The following is a 27,207-nucleotide window of genomic DNA, read 5'->3' as shown; positions in this document are numbered from 1 at the left end:
GGCACAGAGACGTTATGGACCCTTCAATCAGTGTGAACAAATCACGGGTTATGAATACAAGCTTAGGTCCCAATGGGATCTGGGTTGAAATTCTAGTTCTTTTACTGACTGAAAAAGCTTGACAACTTACCTAACCTTTCTTAGTTTTTGTTTATATTGATAATTTAAGATGTGAATAAAACCAACCATTTTGAGTTGTGAAACAGGGTATCTAAAGAGCCAGCACGATGCCTGAGTAGAATACATGCTTAGAAGACAGGTCTCAGTATAATTAGGTGCTTGTAGCCACTGTTTGGCGAACATAATGAATTTATTATAATTTTACCATCTTTTCTGGCTGATGCTTCTCTGTGTTATTAAATGGTGGGTAGTTCTTTACTGTTTTGAAAGTTTAAAAAATACAATATAAAAAGCTAACATTTATAGACTATATGCCAGACGCTATGTTAAGTGGTGCAGGTAATACATTATAACTCATGTAAGGTTTTTTTTTATTTTTTGACGTTTTTAATTGTATAATATAATATATATACAAAGCAAAGAAAGAAAAAAACCAATAGTTTTCAAAGCACTCTTCAACAAGTATCTACAGGACAGATCCCAGAGTTTGTCATGGGCTCCCATATGACTCTCTCAGATACTTCCTCACAAGCAACAAAAGAAAAAGTAGATAAATGGGAACTCCTCAAAATTAAATGCTTCTGCACCTCAAAAGACTTCGTGAAAAAGGTGAAGAGGCAGCCAACTCAATGGGAGAAAATATTTGGAAATCACACATCGGACAAAGGTTTGATCCTGTGTACCTAAAGAAATCATACAACCCAACAACAAAAGAACAAACAACCCAATGAGAAAATGGGCTAAAATTGTGAATAGGCATTTTTCTGAAGAACAAATGCAGATGGCTCAAAAGCACATGAGGAGATGCTCATGTAAGGTTTACAATAATCCTCTGAAGTAGTTATCATTATCTCCATGTTATGATGAAGACACCGAGGTCTGCAGTCTCTAAGCAATTTTCCTAAAATCACCCAGCTAGACAGTGTTAGAGCCAGGGTAGAACAACTGATGCCTGGCTAAATCACTATGCTAAATGCAGTGTGATTTTAACCTCCATTTTCTCCTACTTATTCATTCAACAAATATTTGCTGAGTTTCTTCAATATTCAAGGCATTAGTTTTGCTTCATGCCGCTGAAAGTTATTTCAAGGATTAATTGATTTTTCGCCCAGTAAATAATAATTTCCTTCTCCAGAATAACAGCAGTTATGACGCATCTACTTTCCCCACAGTGTTGGTACAAGTCAGTCTCTATTCAAGGATTCAGTAAGGATCATGTTTGGCTCATGAGACTCAGGTTCATTTCAAACCTCTTTTTTCTTCATTGCTGTTAAATGCTTGTCTTTAAAAAATCCTACTTTTTTCAATAATCAAAACATTCATGATAGTGCTCTAGAACCAGGTTTCTGGTAAATTATGTGTGCTTCTTTAAAACTTGAGCTTTAAATGAGTTTAAAAATCTCAATCACTGAATCCAAATAACTTTCATAAATAATTTTTTTTTTAGATATTATCATTAGTTTCAGTAGGCCCTAAACATTGAACTTATTTAAACTTTCTTTACACCTTGGAAAGTTACACAGAGTGGATATGCAGTTATTGTTTTAGGACCTAATATTTACTACATAGGAGATATTCTCTCTGACACAAACCAGTCTTATTTTGTTCTTTTCTTTGAGTAATTGTAATTAGCCATAGCATTTAGCTACCATACTAGATTTTACTAGATGAGTAATTTCATCAAAACTACAGGACGTAGGATGAAAAAGGAAGGTTCAAATTTTCATTTAGTTCCTTTACTTGCAGTTCTTGGAAAGTTACTGTAAAGAAATACTCATTCTTTCCCAGACTCAATAGAGCTGTCATTCAGTGCATCTAAAATCTAATTTTTCTTGTTCCCAATTCACCAGGGAATGAGGTAGAATTTGGAAAATAGAAATGGTTCATAAATCAATGGTTAACCGAATATATATTTATTTGTTACTGAGGAGCTGATTCACTCACAAAGTTACCATTTCTTAAACGGTCATTATATAACTGCTATTGTAGTATGTTGAGATCTCTAGAAGGATGGCTTCCTTTAGGTGTTTGGCAGCTTCGCCTGACTCAATCAGCTAATGAGATCTTGCAGCATTAGGATGGTAAAGAGCAGGTTTTCAATGGATGGGCCTTAATTTCCTCACTTTCATTCTTCATTTAAATCCTAGCTGTGCACTTGGAAGGTGAGGTGAGCCAGTGCATCCATTTAATAACATGAATGGCATTTCTGTATTAAATTTCTGTTTGTTTGGACTCTACCTACAGTTTAAGAGTATAATCCTTCTGGAAAGAGTTTATGTAGTTCAAATGTTTCTATTTTACTTGGTAGGCAATGATGACATGGAAATTTTAGCTGCCCTGATGGCGAGAGGATACCTTTGTGCCATTTCAAAAAGTTATTCTCATTCCTGGCGTGCCTAAAATGTTTACTGTTCTTCTAGTCCCTAGGAAAGAATGTTGAAAGGATATCCAGATACAACCCATACTATATGGTGGCTGGTTTCTGTAAAATGCATGTAACAACTAATATTTTAAATTAACTGCTTTTTCTTTTTTGCACGGACAGCACTGGGAATCAAATGCGGGTCTCTGGCATGGCAGGCGAGAACTCTGCCTGCTGGGCCACTGCAGCCCAGCCTGGGACACTAGTTTTTAATCACTGTTTAAGCCTTTCTTTAAAGAAACACTTCTCTTACAGCTCAGCTCATGAAGCTTCCTGAAGGCAGCTTTGTTGTTTAGAGAGGATGGAGCCCATGAAAAGCTTGTCCCCTCACACCATGCTAGTAGATCAGCCCTGAATTGCATCCAGAAAACTCTTAAATTTATTTAGAGGACAGAATTTTTAAATGCTGTCCACTGGTTTCCATTGGGGAATTATAAGATCAAGGAAAAAAGTGAAATCCATGTCCGCCATCAACCTACATTTCACAGAATGGATTTTTTAATCCCAGACCACCTGGAAGTTTCTTTCAGCACTAACAATTCAATACTTTCTTTGAGTCCCCCTCTCTTCTTGGCTTGATATTCCTTCTGCATTTCCAGACCAAAAAAAAAAAAAATGGTCTGTTTTGTGGCATTGCGGGAAGGCTGGAAAAAATGGATGACTTGTGTACTGTGCAGCTAGTAAAGAAAAAAATGCCTAAAGTTCTACATCAACGGTAAGCAAACTTAACAAAATAATAATAACCTTTAAACGATTTGAGGGTGGCTCATGAGTAAGAGGCATTTCATATACTCCTGCTTTTCAGTCATTGAGATGGATTGACTGTCACTGGAGATAATCTTCCCCTCTTCATTCCAGTACCAAAAATGGGCTTAGTGTGCTGCAATTGTTAAGGGGATACACAAAACTGCCATACAGCCTCTCTGAGGATGGGCACTGCTGAATTGGTGTTCGGAAGGTATTCTATCTTCTTTGAGATGTAGTTCATGAAATACGCAACGTTCACATATTAAATCACTGCAGCAAAGATTTTTTTTAAAAACGGGATAATTATTTCTATTCTTGACCAATGACTCTTTTTAACATACTGAATCCAGTGCAGTCGCTAAAAAGCTCTTAACAGGAGTAGGTACTTTTAGATGTACAGTTTGAGATGTGTCTGTTTCTCCCATTGGCATCAAACACCCAACTATGCACCCCCTTTTACATGTATATTTCAGCTTTTGCTCCAGATGAACCAGGCTTGTCACTGTTATCACTACTTAAGAATTTGAGTACCACATTCTAAAATCTTGTTTGGTTTTTTTCTTTATATTTGTCTTGGTCTGGTTTCCATTTGTATCTAACTAGATATGTCTGATTTCCATTTGTATCTAACTTAAGAGAAGACTTTGGAGTCTTCTCTTTTTCTATGAAATGCCTGATACTTTCAGTTACCTTCAATCTCTTCCTTCTTGACTTCCACATAGAACTTTAATTGTGGAATGTGAGAGTTTTCAGTTCAGCACCTTTAAAATAATTTTCTGATTTCTTGCTGTTCTGTTGTTTCACATGTGCACGGTTTTTCTCCCCTCACCCGACTCCTTTTACCCAGAAATCAAGTCATGTACTATCTCTTATAAATGTATATAGTATGTATACTTTATCACTGAACACTATGCCAGGAATAGAGTAGGTATCCAAGCATCTACTGAGCTAAATTAAACTTAAAACTATCAGTTATATCAATGAATAAGAAAAATAGCTTATTTAATAATCATTTGCTAAAAGAGATAGTAAACTGGAAAACAGAAAGTCAAAATCTGGTTTCATTCTTGAACTGTCCTTATTATATAAAAATTTTAAAGAGTTGCCCATACCCATGTCACTTATTAAATTCATTTTGAAATTTCGTCACCAGAATAGTTAAAATTTTTGAAGAGGCTTAGTAGATAGGCGATGAGCATACATGTTCCTTTTATAAAAATAATTTTTAAACCAGACTCTGAGCCTTAAATACATAACTGTAACAAAAATAGGTGGAAAAGTAAAAACATTAGATAAGGGGTAAAAAAAAATGGGGAATTTTGAGCATTATGAAAAAGGATACATGCATAATTGTGGTAGAGTGTACGTATGTTGTGAGTACAGCTTTTATTTAACTGATGTATCGAAGGCAGAATATACTTTTCTCTATGCTCCCTCCTCTGCACTCCCATAACACCTTGTTCAGCCCTGTAAAACAGTATTTATCGTGTTTTTTTTTAATTACTTGGTTGCTTGTCTGTCTCTCAGACGATACACACCTTTAGGAATGAGGCTCTATGGTTTGTTTGCCTAGTTTATCCTTATGCCTGGCACAGAGCCTTTCACACAGAAGATACATAATGAACGTTAAGTAATAAGTAAGCAAATAAATGAATGGCTAAAAGGGAATAGAGGAACAAAAATGTATAAGAAAATTCCTAGGATAACTGTTTTCCTCTAAGCCATCACCAGCTATCTGCTTCAAGTTCTTTGATGTCTAAAATCCATGTATTTCTTTAAATATAGAGGAAGAGGAAAGATGTTGTGTTGACATTCGAATTTAACAAAGTCATTTATAAACTAGGAACTTTGTTCCTAGATTCCATGTTTAATTCAAAGTACTATAATAGACTCTTCCCGAAAAGTATGCTAGCCCTTCTAAAAAATAGTAGGGCTTGGATGAAAGTAAATCCTCTTTTAAAAAAGATGTTGGTAGTACTTTTGATTATAATGTCTCATCTTTTGTCATAGAAAAGCAGTTCTATTAAATCAAAATTATTCTTATGTAGCGTTGTTACACCTAAACACAGTGTGTCCCAAACCCTCATGCTTCCAGGGTTGTTTTATACCTTTATATAATGAACAGCATCAAAGAAGTCATCCTACAGATTTGCTCCCTGTAATTTTCATTGCTGAGACTATGAGAATGGTCCCAGCCTCACTAAGTTGATGCACAGTTGACACAGCAGCAGGAAGAAAAGTGACACACATGAAAAGCTGGCTCCTCAGAAACCTGCACAATGATGTTATTGCTGCTTTACTGGCATCTGCTATAAGTTAAGTTCTCAACTTGCTTTTGAAACTGGGAAGGACTTTACTCATGGAGAGAGCACGATGTCAGATCCTTTCTCCCATCATATCGAATTCCAGATTTTTTCCCACCCAGGTTACACTACTCTCAAAACGACAAGTACTTTTGCCATGTGACCTGTGGTAGCACGTTTACACCGTATCCTATTTCCAGCATCAACAAATAAACTTGACAAAAATAACTGCTCACCTAATGACAGGGCTGACACCAAATTTATGACATCACAAGCACAACTATTCTATCAGATGAAAGATTATTCTACATAAAGTCTCAAACATGGAAGGATTACATTGATGAATTCTGCATAGAAACCTGACCTATCAGCAAAGCTGGAGCAAACTCATCTCTTTCCTGAGGTGGACTTACAGCTCACAGATCACAAAACACTTAAGACTGATATCAAGAGACAGATATATTAATTTTCAACGAGAGCCATAAATGTCAGATGGATGTAGGAGATAGGATTAACATAAGACCTGCGGAACTACTTGGGAGTAGATGGCATTAGGGTGGTGGCGGCAGTAAGCTGCTTTATGTTATCTGATTTATGTAAGACAGTTTAGGAGGAAGAGAATGTTTGTTTACCCCAAATGGTTATTTTAAGTATGAAGGAAGAACACTGAAAGATAAGAACTTTGTTCCCTCAGGAAACGCATGCATGCCTATTGTCATCCTGTGGTATATAACCAGGATCTGGATAAGAATAAAATTGTCTGAAGTCTGTCTGAAGTAAACTCAAGCTTCAGACCCCCTGAGCCCGTCTGTGTCTTTCTTTCTTCCTTTCTTTTTTTCTCATCATTCCTTAATATCCTTCGAGCTCTGTTTCAACAGGAAGCAACAGATGGATGAAAACACTCCTGCATATGAGCTAGCACATCCTCTTTCTGTGGGCAAGTCTAGATGTGGAGCCAAATGGCCATCAGAAGGTTACTTGGTGATCAAAAACTGGTACAAAGGGAATATGCTAAATAAATAAAACGCAATATTGGAATTCAAATTTTAGGTCCTGAGTTCACACTGGAGACACATGCATGGCTCAACAGGCTTGCCAAGCTGAAGGTCAACATCCCAAATGTGGCCTTGCTGGGAACAGCAGAGGTGTACTCTGTGGCTAATCAATCCATCTGCTGATTGACATGTTTTCCTTTACAGATGTTACTGTCTAAATCGGGGAGCCACTCAGTTACCTTGAAGTAACATGCGCTATTTCTGCCAGCACTATTTAAAGGCATCCGCAGGTTCATCCTTTGTTCTTTTTTTCTTTTTGTTCCTTCCTTGTCCATCAAATCACACTATTCTTTCTCATTGTTTCCATGGAGATCTTTCTGATTGTTTCCATGGAGAGGTGACCCACCCAACTGTGGGTGGTAACTTGATTAGATGGTTTCCATGGAGATGTGTCTCCACCTATTCAAAGTGGAGTTGCTTACTGGAGCCCTTCAAGAGGGAACCATTTTGGAAAAAGCTTTAGAGCCCATGCAGTCAAAGACCTTTGGAGATGCAGAAAGAAAACACCCCCACCACCAAAGAATCCTGGGAGAAAAAACTAGCAAATGTGGCACTGTGCCTTTCTAGCTGAGAGAGAAACCCAGAAGGTCATCAGCCTTCTTGAACCAAGGTATCTTTTCCTGGATGCCTTAATTTGGACATTTTCATGATCTTAGAGCTGTAAACTTAAAACTTATAAAATCCCCCCTTTTAAAAAACCATTCCAGTTCTGATATATTGCATTCCAACAGCTAGCAAACTAACACAAGACCTAAGATAGACCTTAAAATATATTGCTCTTAACAGAAGAAAGGAACTGCCTCTTGAAGTGTCCTTGGAATATCAGCAGTTCATGGCTTCTTCTGGCACTTGGATTCATGTCACCAAAGTAATGAACTTCCCCACATCCTAATTTGCTCTCTGTACTGCTTAGTATTGTAGTTGAAAACACCGTACAAACTCCCATTAGTTCACTGTCGATCTCAAAATATAGTACTAGCTTAAAAATGGTCTAGACTTCTGATAATGGAGAATGTAATCAGGATAACCAACAGCAAGAAGGATATAGGAGGGAGTCATACAGAAAGCATAAAGAAGTACCTTGCATATAATGGTGGAATTAATAAAAAAAAAAATAGTCTCCAATTCAAAAGATGAAAAGGTAGATTTGCAAAATTTATGGGACTAGCAAAGGGATAGGGAAGGAAATAACCTTCAGATATTTTAGCTACTGTTTAGCTTTTCAGCATTTTTGTTGGATAATTGTACCATGGTCTCAAGCCTGATTGCAAAGTACTTTAAAAAATAACCCTCCATTTGACTGAGTGAGCTGATTTGCAGCAGTAGCTAGCAAGACTAACAGTTTCTTTTATTTCATACCAAAGTACTACTGCTCATGAGGAGGTGTCAATTATGCCGCGATTATGAAAGGCATGAAAATACACACATCATCTCATATTTCACGGAATTTGGCAACTCCATGTCAGAAACGTTGGGGGAACAATCTGGCTAAGTTTTGAAAGCAGTAATGGGAAATCTAATTCAAAGTGGAATGAAGGTGATAATCTTCCCAAGGAAGGAGGAAATTACTGGATTATGAAAAGCTAATTAAGTCTGATTACTTAATTATAAATATATAAACAAAATTAAAACAGTTCATAGTAAAAAAAAAAAAGGAACGATGTTACAATGGAGAAAATAATTTCTGGACAAGAATGAACTCTTTTAGTTAGGAGGTTACGAAAGAGTTTGTAAAGTACATGATTCTCCTCCTAATGATAAAATAACCATGAAGACTAATTAGCCTTACACTGAATAGAAATTCTGATTAAAATATTCTATTTTTTATATATGGATTAACGCAAAATATTGGAAGGGAAAATTTTGTTTAGTAGATTTAACATTAAAAACAATCCAAGGTAGGACAGGCAAGGGTGGCTCAGTGGCAGAGTTCTCACCTGCCATGTTGGAGACCTGGGTTCGATTCCCAGATCCTGCCCATGCCAAAAATAAAAGTAAAAATAACCCAAGATAAATTTTAAAATGGGTTCTCATTTTAAATGATCGGAAAAAATGTTTTCTATCAGTGAGTGTTGATTTCTTTCTTCCTTCCTTTTTGGAATCTAACCCTAGACTTCTAATATATCTTAAGACTACCTCATAAGAGTAAATGGGAATCAACATTTATTTCTGTGACTTCCCTGAAAAAGCCCCCTGAGATCAGTCTAAAGAGGAGGCAATCGTTTCTTTTTATTTAAATGTGCTCAAAAGGAGCTTCCATAGCTTATGTAAAACCCTTCTCAACCCACCAAAAAATATTTCTTTCTCTTTAGCCAATTTTTATGTAAGACAATTCTCATAACACATAGACAAAATCTGCTTATGAAATAATGAGTTATAAGCTGCCTATGAAAGTAAATTTATCACCTTATGATCATTTATTGAGACATATCCAGAAATATGGCTTTTATTTTTAAATCTAGTATCCTTATGTTTGCTATTTTCTAAACAAAACATTTCATTTACCAGCTGGACTTTTTTCATTTTCAATAGCATCACTTAGTGATCCATCACATTTAAATGCAATTATACCTGTTCTAAAGCAGAGGGAGTGGGTGAAGAACTAAGTCCTGCCTACTACCTCTACCTCTCATCCTCTCTGTGGAAGTTGCACATTGACCTTTAGATTTTCCTTACTTTGAGTAAATCCCTCATTGCATGGGAATAACCTTCCTCAAGAAAAAATGTACTGATTATCCACTCACATACCAAAAGAGATTTTCAACTTTCACTCAAATTTCCATGCGTCTACAAAAGAAGCCTAGATTTTAAAATGAATTCTACCACAAACTGTAAAATGGAGGAAAACAGATTTTAAGAAGACAAGCTTCTACTTTGTGCTCTTTTATTTTTCAAATCTAAATCCTCTATTTGTATGATAGTGAATTTTCTTCTGAAAATTTAGGTTACTTTTATAAGTATTTTGCGCACTAAAATGTGCATGCATGTCTGCTACTTTTCAAACCAAAAATTTAATCAAAAGACTATAAGGAATTAAAATGTCACTTTGAAGTTTAACATATGACTGATTTTTATTGTACACATTACTGATTCACTAGAACTAAATGGTTTTACAGCCTTTTAAGTCTATGGCTAAAATCATTGTTTCCCCATCTTGGTCTCACACTTCAATTTTTTCTAAGGAGCATAAATGTACGTGGCTGCACATGTGAAATTTATTGATTCATGTTCCTATCTTCTTATAATTATTTTTTCACCAATTGAACAGTAATAAGTATCTCAGGAAAATGTCATAAAATGTTCATTTCTGACACAACCTTATTTTGTAATCAAATGGTTAATCTTAGTAAAATAAAAAGTTGACTTTGCAAGTGAAATGTTTAAAGTTTGTAAATGATTATTAAAAGAAAAATATATATTTGACAGGATGCTATAAATCTATTCTGCAGTGGAACCTTGATTTTTTTAACCCAAACATTTGCACAGCAAAGTAAGTTTCTCTTTCATGAAGTCACGGAATGAATTGACAAATATTTTCCGTAATGAGAAGTTTTCAAAACATTTACTTTGAAGCAACCTATAAAGAAAAGCATGTGATGTTTCCCTGGATGCTGGATCAAACGGTAGTTAAACTCAACGTGAAATAAGAGAGTATTATCATAAACATACCTTGTCCTTGAGTTACTCCATAAAATTCAGCTGCTATCCTTGCTGCTTCTTTCCGGTTGCCTTTCACAATGTAGAAGTGACTAAGGATGGCAAGGCTGATTTTCACAAAAAGCTTAAAACAGAAAAGTGAAAGTATTGTAAAGTAGACATTGGATAACTGTTGGGCAAATGGTCGGGTTTCTTCTAACACTGACATTGCTGCACAAGAATCTGCGGCAGTTTTTCAGTTAGTTCCAAGTCTCCAATGTGCCTGGCTCTAGTCCGGGATACTCTGAACAGCTGGTCCTGAGGAAAGAAAATATCAGCTGGTAATGATGCCTACAGCTCAAAATATTTATACTGTCCGTAAAGGTTCTTCACAAACTCCTATTGGTCTGACAATATTCCATGGAAGCAATTGCATCATGCATCCCATTTATAAAACTCCTGACTTTCCATTCTCGGTTTAAAATGACCCCCCGCCTCTCTGCTCTGGATTTCATTTCTAGATATTGAAATTTATGCAAAATGATTTCCTCTTTGGTATCTACTCATCAAGAACAATTTGACGACTTCATGGATGTGGTCCTTCTTGTTAAGGCAGATGATACGCATAATATCAAGGTAAAATTAAGCCAACCTATTCAAGCCTTTAAAATGGTACTATTTGTGGACCATGGGCTATGTCAGCAAATAAATCATGAGTGACTCGATGATCTTAATGACTATTCATCAGACCAGCCAGTAACGTTGCTTTCCTTGTTATCAAAATAACTTATTTGTCTACAGTAAGTTTTTCTCTGTGGTTGTTGACAGAGGCGAAAATCTCAGAAAATTTTATTAATGTTAAGTATTCAAAGCTTTACACCTGGATGTGCTGTGACATGAGGAGTGATGCTTCCTAAAGAAGTTATCCTTTAGGGTTTGGTTGTTGGTTTAGAAACTGTGAAAGTTTAGGTTTTCCATGGTTAGATTAGAAAATCTTGGAGTAATAAATTTAGGCTGTTCATTCATCCAGTAACACTTTTTAAGCACCTACTTTGTGTCAATCATTTTACTAGATGCTGTGGATGTAAAGATGAATATAATGGTCCCTGCCAATAGGATCTCACAGCACAGAGGCAGGAACCAGCAAGAACCAGATGAACAGATATATAAATAGACATATCAGTAGACTCTAGGTAGGGACTGAGAAGCCTGGGAGCACAAAGAGGAAGAATCTAAGCCTGAAAAGGCTTCTCTAGCAAGTGGCACACCAGAAGAATTAAGCAAACATAAGTGTTTCATCCGGACTGTTTAAAATAGGAAAAAAATATACTTTTTAGGTCAATGATCTTGGTTAACCCCTGTGCTGGTTTGAAAGGATTTGCATATCCTAAAAAAACTTACTCAGCATTGTCTGTTGAAAGCTTGATTAGATTATCTCCATGAAGCTGTAACTCGGCCAACTGTGGGTACAAGCTTTTGAATAGAGGGGGATGTGACTCCACCATTCCAGGTGGGTCTTGACTAGTGAATTGGAATCCTTTAAGAGAGGAGGCATTCTGGAGAAGGCTTCAAAACAGCAGGGCCACAGAGCAGAGAGCCCATGCTGCCAGAGACCTTTTGAGATGAAGAAGGAATACACCACCAGAGGAGCTTCATGAAGAAAGAAGCCTGAAAGCCAACAGATGTCGCCATATTTGCCATGTGCCTTTCCAGTTGAGAAAGAAACCCTGAATTTTATCGGTCTTTATTGAGTGAAGATAACCTCTTCTTGGTGTCTTAATTTGGACATTTTTATAGACTTGCTTTAATTGTGACATTTTCTCAGCCTTAGAACTGCAAACTAGCAACTTATCAAATTCTCCTTTTTAAAAGTGATTCTGTTTCTGGTATATTGCATTCTGGCAGCTAGCAAACTAGAACAACCCCATTCTGATTTATTTCATGATTTAACTGCAATTGTCTATATTGAGATCCTTAGGCAAGCTACATTATAAAAGAAAACTAGAATAAATTATTAAGGAAAATAATGTAGAATGGCAATATTTTGGCAATTAAGCCAAAAATAATATGCCATAATACAATATATTACACAGGGAACTTATTTATATGTTTATCTAACCACATTTGGGGTCTCTTAGCTGTGGTAGTGCTTATCAATTCTTCTGAGAAGTTTCCAAAATAAGTACAAAGATATTTCCAGGAACACAAATATCATAACAAATGGAAGAGGCCCTTCTTGGAAAAGAGGACTCTATCGGCAACTGGTCATATTTTTCTAAGAATGCACTTATCTGCCTCGGTGTCCATACTTTTTGTGGTCTATCTTATCGTTTGCGTTGATTTATAAAACATTCCTAAGACAAGACATTGCTGTAAAATCACTGTGTCAAACAAATCAGGTTTCTTCTTTCACCATTGGCTGAGTGGTTCCCAGAAACATAAACTAGATCAGTATAGTAGAAAGCAGTTTCCACACTCTATCTGAAATCGGCCATTGTTTTCTTATCAGAGGGAGAATACCTGACCAAGCAGCCATGAATCAGACCCAGTATGTGATTTCACACATACTGAAAATGCATGTCAATGTGCAAAAGGTAAACACTCTGACAGAATGTTCCTCTTCTTCACTAGGGGTGAGGTGGCACCATTTAGGTAATTCCATGACCGTTGCCGTCCTCCCCTCTGGCATGATGCTGTGTGACCACCCACTGGACAGGCGTGCCTTGGAGACAGCTGGACCTTCACAGCGCTCTGAGTCACTGCACCAGCTCCCACCTCAGTGCTTCAGAGTCAGAAATGAAACCACCCGCTTTAGTCACAACTAAGCGTCCTTCTAAGGTTTCACTCCTTCCTCTTTACCAGTAAGTCCCATCGTTAAACTGTCAACCCCACGGCTTATCAGGAGCCTGGATTCTTTTGGGTTGAGAAACACTTTTATTTCATGAAGGCTGCCATCATTGGGGCATCAAGTTTCAACCCTTTTATATTTTTACTAGTAGAAAAATACTACCGTCAAATAGTTAGGATTTTATGTCAAGATAGGTCAGGTTTTATTTCAATCGGCTCCTTGATTCCTACACGTCTGTTATCTGTGCCAGCCTCCCTTGGCAAATTTTACTCTGTTTATCACTGAATAAAAATTAAAGAGGAATAAAATAACCCATAGTAAGTATATTTATCAAATATAAACTAAATGCTGCTTTGTTCACATTATAGACACATCCAAGTAAAACCATTATAATATTTAAGACACATAAAAGTATTGTGCATATATATTCCTGGTATCAGCATTTTCTTTGAGGAATCAAAATAGCAATTAGTAATTTAAGCAATATATTGAGATAAACACTTTATAATTTTCCATGTTGAGCAGATAAATTGATTAATAATCTGATTAATAATCGATTGGCTATTGTGTTAGGCTAGAACATGCTTCCTTTCCTAATCTTGTTAGTTTCCAATCAGTCTCACCAAAATATTCATAGAGCACCATCTGTGTGTGCAACATTGTGTTACCAGAATGGGTGATGGGAGAGGAGAAAAAACAAACAAAATAATTTGCTGAGGGCCTACAATATGCAGTATGCATCACAGAAATCTTCTCACTATTTTATTCCAATCTGGGGAGGGGATTATTTCATTTTAAACATGAGGAAACTTGGGATCAGAGAGTTCAAGGTCAATGTCAATGATGAGTAACAGCACTATTTGAACACAGTTCTGACTCTCAAATATGTGCTCAGATTGTTCTCATATTTTCTTTTTTTAAGAGCTTACAAACTGAGTGAATATGACTCATGCTTCCCGAAACTGACACACACAGTCACACAAATTCAAACACACACTGTAGCAAAGACATGAATATAAGATCGTAATTAATCAGGTACCTAAAATAGTAGGGGAGGCTAGATGTGCTATGGAGATTAAATTAGATGGAAACTTGCACGGGTTGAACAAATGGAAATAAAGAATAAGGGGAATATTTCATGACTTAGCTGATATTTTTGGACTATGCAAGGCTAAAGGTCAGTAAGAGGTTCCCATAAAAACAGCAAAGAGGAAGGGGCAAACGCGGAACTGGGATAGAGCTGGGATGGTGAATTTTATCTGTTAACTTGACTAGGTTTGGTCAAGTGCTGGTGTAGATTTTGCTGTGAAGGTATACCGTAGATGTGATGAGCATCTACAATCCATTGACTTTAAGGGAGATCGCTCTCACGATGTGAATGGGTCTCATCCAATCACTGAAGGTTTGATGAGCAAGATCAGTGGTTTCTGAGAGAAGAAATACACCAACTATACCTCAGTCCAGCTTGTTGGTTTCCTCTACAGATTTGGGACTCAAAAATTCAATATGACTCTTACTGGAATTTCCAGCCTGCCCACCTGCCCTACAGAATTCAGACTTTTCAGTCCCCATAATTGTGTGAAGCTGTGCCTTAAGATAAATCTCATCCTATGTATACATGTACACATGCACAAACACATATCCTTTTGATGCCATTTCTCTGCAGAATCGTGACCAATGCAGTAACTGAAACAGCGTATTAAAAATGCTGAGAATGCAGAATATGGTCAAATGGCTGAGTAAGAACAGATAGGATGAGGATGAAGGAAAAGATACTGGGTCTGGATAGAAGGAGTTCATTGATGACCTTCATTTCAGTGTTTTCAAAAGGCAATGGAATGGAAAGCAGGGAAATACTGTGAACTTTCAAAGAAACAAGCTTTTTGGTTGCCTCTTATTGTCACCTTTCTAGATACAGACTGTGCTCCTTACCACCAAGAGTATGAGAAGACAGGTCCTCTGCCAAGCTACCCCTGGGACCCAGCTTTTCTCCTTTCAAGTCTCTTGCTCACCTTCTCCTTTAGAATTGTCAGGGTATTAGATGAACAGGGTTCTTCATACTGTGATAGGCGTGGTCTTATGGCATGAAGTATACATAAAATAAATGTGTTTCTGGGACTTAGTTTCATGTCACCCAGATGTTGAAAATGATAGGACAAAGCTTAGACTTGTAAATGTGACCAGACTACTCTTTAAATTTTCATGAAGAGAGAATCTCACTACCAGATATTATGGGAATTAATTGTTTGACTTAGCTACAGTATTGAACCCCATTGCTAGACTGAAAATATCAATAAAAATTGACAAAATAAAAATTGCCTATTTTTTCTAGGTAGAGGAAATATAGTGAGCCCACTGAAATGACTACTTTCTTTAAAAAAAGAAATACGAACCCTATTCCCTGGTAGAAATCAAAGATTTCTTTTGAATTTTTATTCCTAATATTCAAAAAAAACAAAAGTATATTTCAAACAGGAAGGTTGCTAATGTTCAGTACATGTCAGGCATCTTCCCAGCCCCAGAACAGGGTTGCTGAGGATGAACTGAAAACAGTGAATGCCAATTGAGAAAAGTCACTTGCCCACAAATCGGAGGGTCAATGGTTGCTGGTAAAATGTAAGTCAAAAGCTACACAAGTTATTACTGGTAACATAATAGCTTACTATTGTACTTACAACACCATTGAAAATATAATTCTAATTTTTTTTTTGTTTTGTGAAATCTCATAAGAAAAAATGAAAGGCAAATGCAACCCTTAGATATTTAAAATACACTGGAGCTTTAGATGTTTAGTATACACTAGAAATAAAAGCAGACATTTACACTTCAAGATAAAATACTGGAAGGAATCAATAACTGAATTTAGCTATATCTCCATTTGGTAGATGCTGTTTAATCTGTCTTCACTTATGGAAATGCTGTGCTCATGGAAATAGACACTTCACAAAGGTGAATCAAAATGTGTTGTCATAACTCCTGGTGTAGGTGTGGACACTGTGAGGTAATGCTTCTGTCATAAACAACATATTCACAGCAGAACTATGGGTGTCAATGCCTAAGGTTCCTAGCAGACTGCCTGTTTATGAAGGATAAGCTCTCATAGAGATTTTATAATTGTAAATATTATTATTTTGGGGGATGGTGAGGTTTGGATGAGAGCTCTTCTGTTTTGCCTAATAGTACCATCTGGGAGCAAAGTCTTGCTTTTGGCCACCAGCCATACTTCCAGAATTATGGAACAAAAGGGTAACTTGTGGAGAGCCGCCTCCCGGGTCAGGCCTAGTGGTCGCGCTGCAGCCTGCTCTAGAGTTCCCCCCGCCCATCGAGTGAGTCAAGATGGCGCCCGCATCCTGTTTCCGCGTATGACGTACGCGCCCACCAACCCTATCTTCCAATCACCTCTGTATACGTGGCACTAACCTATTGGGTTTGGGCACAGTATATAAGAGGTTACCCGGACAGGGTGGGTGGAGACGACCCGCAGGGAGCCGTACCTGACGGCCGCATAGAGGTTGTTCCCCCGCGGGGTATCTTGTCCCGCGTGGAACCTGTAACAGAGAATGCAAGCTTAACTCCAGTAAAGGTCTGTGCTCACAACCGTTGCGTGCCTCGAACCCGTGTTTATCACTCGAGTCGGTTTGCCTGCGCCTGTCTCTTTCTCCCCTCCTGTTCCCTTCGCCGGCCGGGGATCAGAAGCCGAACGAGACGGCTGCGGACAAGTGGTGGCCCGTACGGGGAACCCTTCTGCTGCCTTTCCCCGAGCTGGTGAGGACGTGCTTCTTGAGTTCGCAGCGGACTTCCCGCGCTTGATCACCGCGAGAAGGTGAGTACTTCTTATTACGTGAGAGTTAAGGCCCGCGGGCTTTCAGGTAGCCCCGGGGACTCGGAAGAGCTCTCCGAGTGATTAAAGTACAGTGCCGACTGCAAGCATGGGGCAGTCAGGAAGTTCACCTTTGTTAGCTCCCTTAAAGACCCTTTTGAAGCAGTGGGGTATCTCGGTTAGGAAGAGTTCCCTCCTGCGGTTCTTAGACGATGTTGCTGCTTTTGCACCTTGGTTCGCCCACTCCGGGAGCCTTAGTCTGCCTTCTTGGTTAAAACTTGGTAATGACATAGAACGGGCGCGCCGGACGGGCCTTTGTATGGACCCGATCCTGGTCCCTATATGGGAGACCGTTCGTGCTTGTCTTGAGGCGGAGAATGCTACAGGCCTAAGTCCGTCTTCCGCCCTGCTGCAGGCACGGCACGCGCTCCAAGAAACTCAGTCAGTTTCGTCTGCGGACGGCTCCCGTAAAGGCAAGCCGCCAGAGTCTGGCGCTAGTTCAGACGACTCTGACTCAGAGTCAGATGGTGACGAGACCGAGGGTGCAGACGCGCCTCCGCTGATCGATTGGGGGAGGCCCCCTGTCTCACCCACGCAGCCTTCCGCCCCGCCAGCGTCTGCTGCAGGGGCGCGGCGGCTTCCGGTGAATGGTTTTGGTGATCTCGCCAAAAACCCTCACCACGGGCTCCCTCTGGTGGCCGAATCAGGTAATTACAGTGGCTGCTCTCCAACTTCTAAGCGCTTGTTAAAAGGAATGGGATATGTCCCCGGCAAAGGCTTAGGAGCCTCATTGCACGGGCGCGCAAGGCCTATACAAGCTGTCTCCAATTCTGATAAACGAGGCCTGGGTTTTTCCTAGGGGCCACTGAGGGGAGATTCCCACCCACACCTATAAAACTAAAATGGAAGACCAGTACCCCGGTGTGGGTGCCTCAGTGGCCATTATCACAGGAAAAACTCTCAGCATTACACACTCTAGTGTCAGATCAGTTAAAAAAGGGCCACATCATTCCCTCTACATCACCTTGGAACACCCCTATTTTTGTCATAAAGAAAAAATCAGGCAGATGGAGATTGTTACATGATTTAAGAGCCATTAATAATTGCATGGAGTCTATGGTAAAATTAAATACCTGCATGTGTCAGTAGGCACATGGTCTCAGATATTATTTGCCTCTGCTGAAACAGGAGAGAAAGTCCACCAGGTTATTGCTCATTGCCTCGCCGCTTGGGCAGCGTGGGGTAAGCCAAAAATATTAAAGACAGATAATGGACCTGCTTACACCAGTAGAACCTTCCAAAAATTTTGTGATAATATGGAAGTCCAATTAAAGCATGGCATCCCTTATAACCCTCAGGGGCAAGGGATCATTGAAAGAGCACACAGGTCTCTTAAAGACTTGCTCAAAAAACAGAAAGGGGGAATAGGCCACGGCCTGTCCCCGAAGGCTCAACTGTCTGTAGCCTTATTTACATATAATTTTTTAAATGAAAATTCACAGGGAATGACACCTGCCCTTCAACACACTACTCCGAGTCCTCCACATAGAGGTCTAGTCCGTTGGAAGGATGTCCTGTCAGGACAATGGCAAGGCCCTGACCCAGTGCTCAGCTGGGCCAGAGGCTCTGTTTGTGTTTTTCCCTAGGAACCAGGACGTCAACCAGTGTGGGTTCCGGAAAGACTGGTGAGAACCGTGACATCGCCCGAGGAGGCCACGGAGCTGTTGCCCAAAAAACCAACAAGCCTTCAACCTGAACCATCAGATCAGGCCTCCAACTCTGCTGATGACGGCGGCGACTGACGAGATGGCAACGAAAACGCCGGTCACCCTTCGATTGTTTAGAAGGGGGACCAGTTTTAATACCCCCCGCTCTCCCAACAGGTGGAATCAGACCTTAAAGTGCTTGGGAAGATCAAGTTAACCCCCGTTGCCTTCGACCTTTCCGAACTGGGCGAGACTGTACAAAGTCTGTGGAACCAAGTCACCTCTTGGTTCTCTTGGCCCAATTTGACTACTTGGATTCTCGTAGCGGTGGGACTATTAGTGGGATTAGTCACTGTTAAATGCTTGTTAGAACGCTTGTTCCAGACACAGCAGCAATTGCGTGTTACTACCATGTTGGCTATGTCACTCGCCCCTGGTGCTCCTGACAACGACCGTCCCGCTGCCCGGTCCTCCCCCTCACCGGACGGTCCATCCCGGCCACTCAGGGCGGGGCGCTCGAAAACAGGATCTGCTGCAAAGCCCATGGCCGTGTCCCGGGTGTAAAAGGCGGCACCAGAAGTCATAATTTTTGTCTAAAGGATGATCTCTAAGGCAGAGTCACGGTCCTGGCCAGACTAGACTCCGGCCATTGCACAGAGACATCTAGTGACACCCTCGACTCTGGTTGCCGCTCTCCTGAGCCCCGCTTAGCCCAGTTGCGAGGCGAAGCACTGCAGGGAGAGTCACGTGGTTTCCAGTTCACGGGCTCTCCGGTCTCTATATGAGGAGGCATTCTGGTTGGTGCCTAGCAAGCCTAGTCCAGACTCCCCAAAGCACCAAAACAAGTAGTGGGCTAATCAAGCTCACGGGAGCTCACTCATCAATGGAGACACTGGGTCTAAGAAAGGGTCTACGGACCAAAAATAATAAAAAAGGGGGAGATGTGGAGAGCCGCCTCCCGGGTCAGGCCTAGTGGTCGCGCTGCAGCCTGCTCTAGAGTTCCCCCCGCCCATCGAGTGAGTCAAGATGGCGCCCGCATCCTGTTTCCGCGTATGACGTACGCGCCCACCAACCCTATCTTCCAATCACCTCTGTATACGTGGCACTAACCTATTGGGTTTGGGCACAGTATATAAGAGGTTACCCGGACAGGGTGGGTGGAGACGACCCGCAGGGAGCCGTACCTGACGGCCGCATAGAGGTTGTTCCCCCGCGGGGTATCTTGTCCCGCGTGGAACCTGTAACAGAGAATGCAAGCTTAACTCCAGTAAAGGTCTGTGCTCACAACCGTTGCGTGCCTCGAACCCGTGTTTATCACTCGAGTCGGTTTGCCTGCGCCTGTCTCTTTCTCCCCTCCTGTTCCCTTCGCCGGCCGGGGATCAGAAGCCGAACGAGACGGCTGCGGACAGTAACTCTGCCAGCATTACCATAAACCATAAAATTCATTCACAGAGCTGTCATTAACTTAGATTTTATACAGGTTCTCTGGGGGAATTTACTTGGCTTTCTCCAAAACTCAGAATAGCCTCTATCATTAAAACAAATATCACATGTTGTTATCAGTCTCAACTAGTGGTTGCTTTAGAGTAAATAGGCTCTAATCACATATGTGTGGGCCAGGAAATCTTGGCTAAAGGCTGGCCTCTCTACATATTTGAAGGTAGAATAGCCAGTTATTAATATACACTTATTAAATACCAACTGTGTGCAAAGCACCGTTCTTAATGTCTTATCTGTTACAATACATTCTTTTTGTTTGTTTTTTACAAACCTAGCATTTCTTTAGAGAATCACCCCTCTTCCATTGTTAGTTTTAGCAGTTGTCCTCTTGGTTTCAAAGAAGGACACTTTGCCCAATCAGGCCAATGAGAAACATTTCTGAGACTTCTAGCATTTTGGGTAAGGTGCTCTGACTTTGCTCGGGAGGCTAAGATAGCAAGATATAAGCCAAGAGATGCTAGGAACTGTTGTTGTCAGGAAGGAAATAGCCTGCCTGGAAATTAAGCCAACACAAAGGAAAGCATAGTCAAGAACGGATAGGCAGTTTCAAGGCACCCTTATTTAAGAACCCAGATCTAGCTGTGCCTGAAACCAATAACACGAAATAATAAATTCATTGCCGTTATGATTAATTGAACCAATTTGAATTAGTGTTTCTTTTGCTTTTACAGTAAAGTCCTGATTTACTTGTATTTTCTAGGGTTCTTATGAAGAACTTATGAAGTAGACATTATTATCCCTTTCCATAAAACAACTTACAGGAGTTAATTTGTCCACGATTATATCGCTGGGAGTGGTGGAAGGGCTAGGTCTCCAAAAGAGGTGTTTCTCCTTGCAGTTCTTCTCAGGTTCTTGTTCATAAGTCATCACTGAAACAAACAATGTCTGATTTACCTGCCACCTTCCCACTCACCCTATCCGTGATTCACTGTGTACATTTGTGTGAGGACTGGATTATAAGTAGGTTTTGGTGAAATGCCTGTGTATTTCACTGGGCTGAAGCTAACTGGCCCAACCTAAATCTTTGGTGATTAAGAATTTGTTTCAATCATCTCATCTTAGTCACCCAACTAATAAAAATTCTCTTTAAGGATAAGCCTTTCACTATGACAGTCAGGACCCAAGAGAATTCTTCCAGTATTTCCAATATGATAATTTGCTAAGGATGCATACACACTTTTAGCAATTAATAATTTTCATTTTGTCAAAGAAGAAAAAATGTATCATTACCCTGGAACGTGGCTGACTGACTAATAAAAGTGGGAACTGTGAATGACCCTGTTTAGAATCTGTGACGGATAGGATCTCGTGTCAACTTGGCCAAGTGATGATGCCCAGTTGTCTGGTCAGCCAAGCACTGGCTCAACCATTGCTGCAAGGATATTTCATGGCTGCTTGATAAACCAGAAGGCTGATGTATTAAATCATCAGTCAACTGATTGCATCTGTGGCTGATCATATCTGTGATCAACTAAGGAGTGTCTTCAACAGTGAGATAAGGGGGGAGCCTCTCCTGTGGAGTTCGTCCAGACCCTTCATCCGAGCCACCAGCTTTTATAGCCTGCCCTATGGATTTTGGACTCTTTCATTCCCACAGTTGCATGAAACACATTTATATAAATGTCATACTTACAGGTCTTTCCTGTTAGTTCTGTTTCTCTAGAGAACACTGACTAATATAGGATTTTAGGATTATAGTTTCTTTCACAATATAGCTACTCCCTTGTGTGATCTCTTTTCAAATTTACTTTTAAATATAATTGTGAATTATATGGAACAATATTTAATTTTTTTCTTAGTAGATTTGAAAATCTACCTTTCATAAAACAAGAACAGTAATAGTTCTTATTTTATCTTTTCCCAATGATTACGGCCAATTTTGAACACTTCTACATGCCTCCATTTCCCACGACCGACTAATCCCATGGAAAATGAGAGAAAAGATGATGTCCGTGGAGCCATGGTGGCCCCCTTTTCAGTGGCCTCCCACTCAGCTTCTGGTGAGCACCTGCTAGAGCTTTATAACTTCGGGTAATGCCCATAACATGCCCTGCAAACACATTATCCTTGCTAGCAACAACATGAAGCTGGGAATGAGAGTGTTTCATCTACCTAGAACGCATGGGCTTACCTGGCTCACTCACCTCTGCTCTGTCCAACCACAGCCAGGTGAGAAGGAGACAGAGTTTATTCTTCCATCTATTTGTGGAAGAGAGAAAATGTGCAGACCTCCTTTTTTCCTTGACAAGCCTGATAAGATAAAATAGTATGTGAATAGGATGCCAAGAATGTGAATTTCCTCCAAAATATTAAATATTTCATCCAGCATAATTGAAAAAAATAAATAAATTCAAATCCTGGCTCCAATATTGTTACGTAATCTTGGACAAGTCAGTAACCTCCCTGTGCCTCAGTTATTTCATACGTAAGCCAGCTCCAAAAGAAAAGTATCTACCTCAAATATTGTGAGGTTTAAATGTGAAATCTTCACTATGTCTGTAATCGACGCATACTTATATAAAGGAAATCCATCAGACTCCCTCTGCTGTCAGAAAAATGTGCCCATTTCTACAACCAGAGTTAAAAACTAATGTTATATCTAAGATAAATGAGGTTTTTTTGCTTTGTGATATGAAGGATAACTGTAACTTTCAAACAGTTTTCTTCATCACAAACATTTTGAACAGTTTTATATATTTTCCCAAGCCCCGTGACAAAGATATGCAGTTCTGGATACACTAGGAAGAGAACTGACAGTTCAGGTCTTAGAATTAAAATTGATCCCGCATTAGATTTAAGAAATTAAGGTCTGAAACTGCAAAACTTTACCTTAAGATTTAATAATTCTGATGATAAGAATAGTGATGCAAAATACCTTTTGTTATGTTTTACTGTGACTCTACACAGACCCGGGAGCTGATTGAAGCTGTAGGTGCAGGAGAATGAGGAGAATGCATACCGTGTAACCACTGTAAAACTTGGGCATTTGCTCCGTGAGCATCTGGCAGCTGTCATTATCCGGTCCCAGGATAAACAGGGCAACGCAACAGAAAGTTGAGACAACTCATGCTGGAGTCCCGATTGTTCTATTTATGAGCTGTGTGAGTTTGTACAAATTCCTTAATCCCCCTGAACTTTGTTTTTTTCATGTTAAAAGCAGGATACTAGTTATATCATGGACTTATTGTAAGGGTTTGTGACAGTTTGCCCTGAATTTTGTTTAATTTCCCTTTTAATGCAACCCCTCAATCTTCTGAGCCCCATCATGTGTGGACTTTATGAGCCCACCCCCAGTAATGATTACTTGCTAATAATTGCAACCCACCCCCTCTGCCTCACCAAGTCAAAGTGTCTTCATTCAACACATATTTCTTGAGCACTTACCACAGGAGAGGCACTGCTGGGCGCCGCAGATCTAACAGTGAAATGCACAAGGCAGATAAAGTCCTTCTCTCCCTATGTTAAACTCATTATCAGCTGACTCTGTCTGCACTTGGAACAAATACATCACCAATTTTTAGCAGTAGATTTTCTCTCAGCTTTGCGATTTGTTTTCCTCTTTGTCGAATGCCCAGAGTGTAAAATCAATAAAAAGTCAAGAGCAGCCTGCATTTGACCGCCAATCCCAGCGCTAGTTTAACCTGTATATTCTCTCCTTGTCTTTCTCACTTGGTACATGAAACATTCTCAAGCCTCACTTCTCTTTCCAGTTACACCTGGCATCTTTTTTTCATGATAACTGCCTCACGCTTGGCCTGGTGAGACTTTCCAAGAACTCTCATTGGGACAGCTCCCCGCTCTGGCCTTGGCCTGTCATGTCACCAAATGCATTGGTGGGTTTGTAAATATTTTGTAGATGATGTAGCATCATCAACAATGAGTATGCATTCCATTGAGGTTCATGAAACCAGTGTTTTTATTTTGCTTTGTTTTGTTTTTTAGTGGCAGGGAAGGCGGGCTCCCTAAGAGGTAGGATAAGAACTCCTTTCATGTTCTCATGTGTCTGTCAAATGGCTGGGCAGCTCCTACATGGAAAAAATGAAAGATCATATCAGAATAAGTGAATACTATTGAGGCATCACTTGGGGATAACAGGCATTTAAACTGTATTTTTTCCCTTCCTTGGGTGAGTATCTATTATTATTTTTTCTTTTTATTATTATTATTTTTTTTGCATAGGCAGGCACCAGGAATTGAACCCAGGTCTCTGGCATGGCAGGCAAGAACTCTGTCTGCTGAGCCACCGTGGCTCACCCAGTATCTATTATTTTTAACATCTTGCTATCCAAGCAGGTTCATTTTATTTTACCCATTTTTTTGTACCAATGATTTATTATAAAAATATCTTCAGCATATTTAATGGGTCTAGTTAAGTACTGTAAGGTTATCTGAGGGGATGTTAGCTATATTCTCTACCACATATGAAAGACTGTGGAGAGGCAGCACTGCCTCTGATGCTGGACTGTCTGGGTTTGAATATTGCTTTCTTATCTGCTAGTTCTGTGAACTTGGGCAAGCTAATTAACTTTGCCTGTGCCTCTGCTGATTCATTTGTGAAATGAAAGTGCTAGTAACAACTACCTTAATAGGTTGTGATTATTAAGTAAGCTAATATTTAAAAGTGTTTGGAACAGTGGCTAGCACATACTAAGTATATCACAATAATGTGTTAAATAAATAAATAGCCCACCCCCCAAAAGGCAACTAGACCTGACTGATGCTAAGTTGGAGGGTACAGCTCGGTGTAAGAAATTCCCATAACACAGAGATGCCTCAGATTTACAAGAGTGTCTACCCTTTCCCAGAAGAAATTAAAATGCAGATAATGAATCTGGAGGGTGTTCACAATGGACATATATATCCAAACTGGAAACAACTCAAATGTCCATTAATAAGAGAATGGATAAACAAATTGTGCTATATTTATACAAATAATACACTTGAACAACAGAAAGTAATAAACCTGGCTGAATCTTAAAAGCTTACACTGAGCAAAAGAGTATATTTCATGTGATTTATTTTGGATGAAGTTCAAGATCAACAATACAGATATATGGTGACAGAAACTTTAAAAAAACCTGATTTCTGGAGGGAGGAGGATGACTGGAAATGGGAAAGAGAAAACTGCACAGGAAGATCGAAATGTCATTTATTTTTATTTGGATGGTGGCTACGCGGGTGTGCGTGTATATGAAAATAATACCTCATCAATTGTATATTTAAGACCTGTGTATTTACTTTATGTAAATTAATCAGTAAATAAATATTATACAGACAAAATAAATCCAGGCTTCTGGTAATGTAGTCAATTAAGATATAAAACTATCATTGAAAATAAAATAAATCTGGATGACATATTAAAACTATGCCCCTAGTAGTATGAGAGCTATGAAGAACGTGAGAATGTCTGGACCAAGAATCCAGGATAAGGGAAAATTCCAGATACAGGAGCATTAGGGGCCATTTTTGTCCTAGGAACATTAGCCTATCATTAAGAGAGGGTAGAGAGGTAAAGAAATCTGTGGTGATTTGGAGCTGTATATACCCCCAGAAAAACATGTCATTGCATTTAATCCTTTCCTGTGGGTGTGAACCTTTTGTAAGTAGGATGTTTTGATGAGGTTACTTCAATTAGAAAGGTGTGTCTCACCTCAACCAGGATGGATCTTAATCCGATTACTGGAGTCCTTTACAAGAGGATGAAATTCGCACACACACACACACACACAGAAAGCCACATGGCTCAGTCAGAAGCGAAAACTCAACAGAACCCATAAGAGCCCGAGGGGCCAAGAGAGGCTGCCATGTGTCAGGAGAGCTAAGGACCAAAGATCACCAGCAGCCAACCCCAGAATGCCACTGTCTTCAGGAAGACGGCTTGATGACATCTTGATTCAGGCATTCTTTTAGCCTCAAAACCATCAGCAAATAAATTGCCATTGTTTAACCTGATCCATTTCATGGTATTTGTTTGAGCAGTCTAGGAAAGTAAAACAAAATACTTCTAATAGTTTCTTGTGGCAATGAGGGTAAAAATGGAAGTCCAAGACTTACCAAGAATACAGGTTATGGTAAAGTGTTGGAAACTTAGAGTTCATACCAAAAGGCTGGACTCTAGGAGTAAGAAGGAACCAGAAATACATACACTATACATGGTCTAGAAATGTTCAGTTCCTGAAATCAGATTAACGTGATTTAAGGTTTCTAAGTCCAAGAGCCTCAAAGAAAACAAAAGCTCTCCAGAGACAATATTCTAGAGCTTAAAATACTTCTATACAAATTTGTCTAAACATGTCTAGCACTCATTCGAAAATAATGAGATATGAAAAAAAGATATATCAACACAAATGAGGACCAGCACAAATAATAAACAACAGAAACATACCTATAGGTATTCCAGATAGTGGCATTTCCCAAAATGGGATACATATAAAATATTTTACTAAGCTCATGGAAATGAAGGTAAATAGTAACATCTCAGCAATTTTTAGAAACAGGATATCACAGATTTTAAAGTGAAAAATAAATAGAAATCCTAGAAATAAGAAACTTAATATGTTAAATTAATAGCTCAATAGATAGGTTCCCTAACAGATTAGATATAAAAGAAAGGGTGTAAATATTTAAGCCCTCTAGTCTCCTATATTATGGAGCAGCTAGAAGGAAAAATCTGAGAGGATCATATGGTAGCCCATAACAAACTCTGGGATCTGTCCTGCAACCACTTTTTGCACAGTGCTTTGAAAACTATTGCTTTTTTATTTCTTTGCTTTGTATATATGTTATACTATACAATAAAAAAGTTTAAAAATTAAAAATAAAAAGAAAGGGTGTCACTTATCCAAAGATAAGGCAGAGGAAACTATCCAGGATGGGAAAGAAGAAATAAAAGGTACATTAGAAAATCTAACACATTTAATTGGGCTCTTAGAAAGACTGGAAAGAAGGAATGGGACAGAAGCACAATTTGGAAAGACAATGGTTGAGAATTTTTAAAAAATCAATAAAAGATACCAATCCACAAATTAAAGAATTCCAATGACTCCCAAA

General features: G+C 39.3%; 1 protein-coding gene across 5 annotated transcripts in view; it reads right to left on the bottom strand.

The window, feature by feature from the left end:
• The window catches only part of ASB5 (ankyrin repeat and SOCS box containing 5), a 76,309-nt gene that overhangs the window by 36,409 nt on the left and 12,693 nt on the right, over positions 1-27,207 (bottom strand). Inside the window, exons 2-5 of one of the 5 annotated variants that reach the window (XM_077144300.1) lie at positions 23,542-24,182; positions 22,289-22,407; positions 20,917-21,026; positions 10,317-10,428 (exon numbers count right to left, since the gene is read on the bottom strand). In XM_077144300.1, coding sequence (XP_077000415.1) covers positions 10,317-10,428; positions 20,917-21,024 — 220 coding nt within the window. In that variant the 5' untranslated portion in view covers positions 21,025-21,026; positions 22,289-22,407; positions 23,542-24,182. Of the gene's footprint in view, positions 1-10,316; positions 10,602-15,143; positions 15,279-20,916; positions 21,028-22,288; positions 22,408-23,541; positions 24,183-27,207 lie in introns of those variants that run through there. The other 4 variants (XM_077144299.1, XM_077144301.1, XM_077144298.1 and 1 more) reach the window with 4 other exon arrangements.

Source organism: Tamandua tetradactyla, chromosome 26 (assembly GCF_023851605.1).
Source record: "Tamandua tetradactyla isolate mTamTet1 chromosome 26, mTamTet1.pri, whole genome shotgun sequence".
Classification (NCBI taxonomy): Eukaryota; Metazoa; Chordata; class Mammalia; order Pilosa; family Myrmecophagidae; genus Tamandua; species Tamandua tetradactyla.
This window is presented reverse-complemented; position numbering and strand designations above follow the sequence as displayed.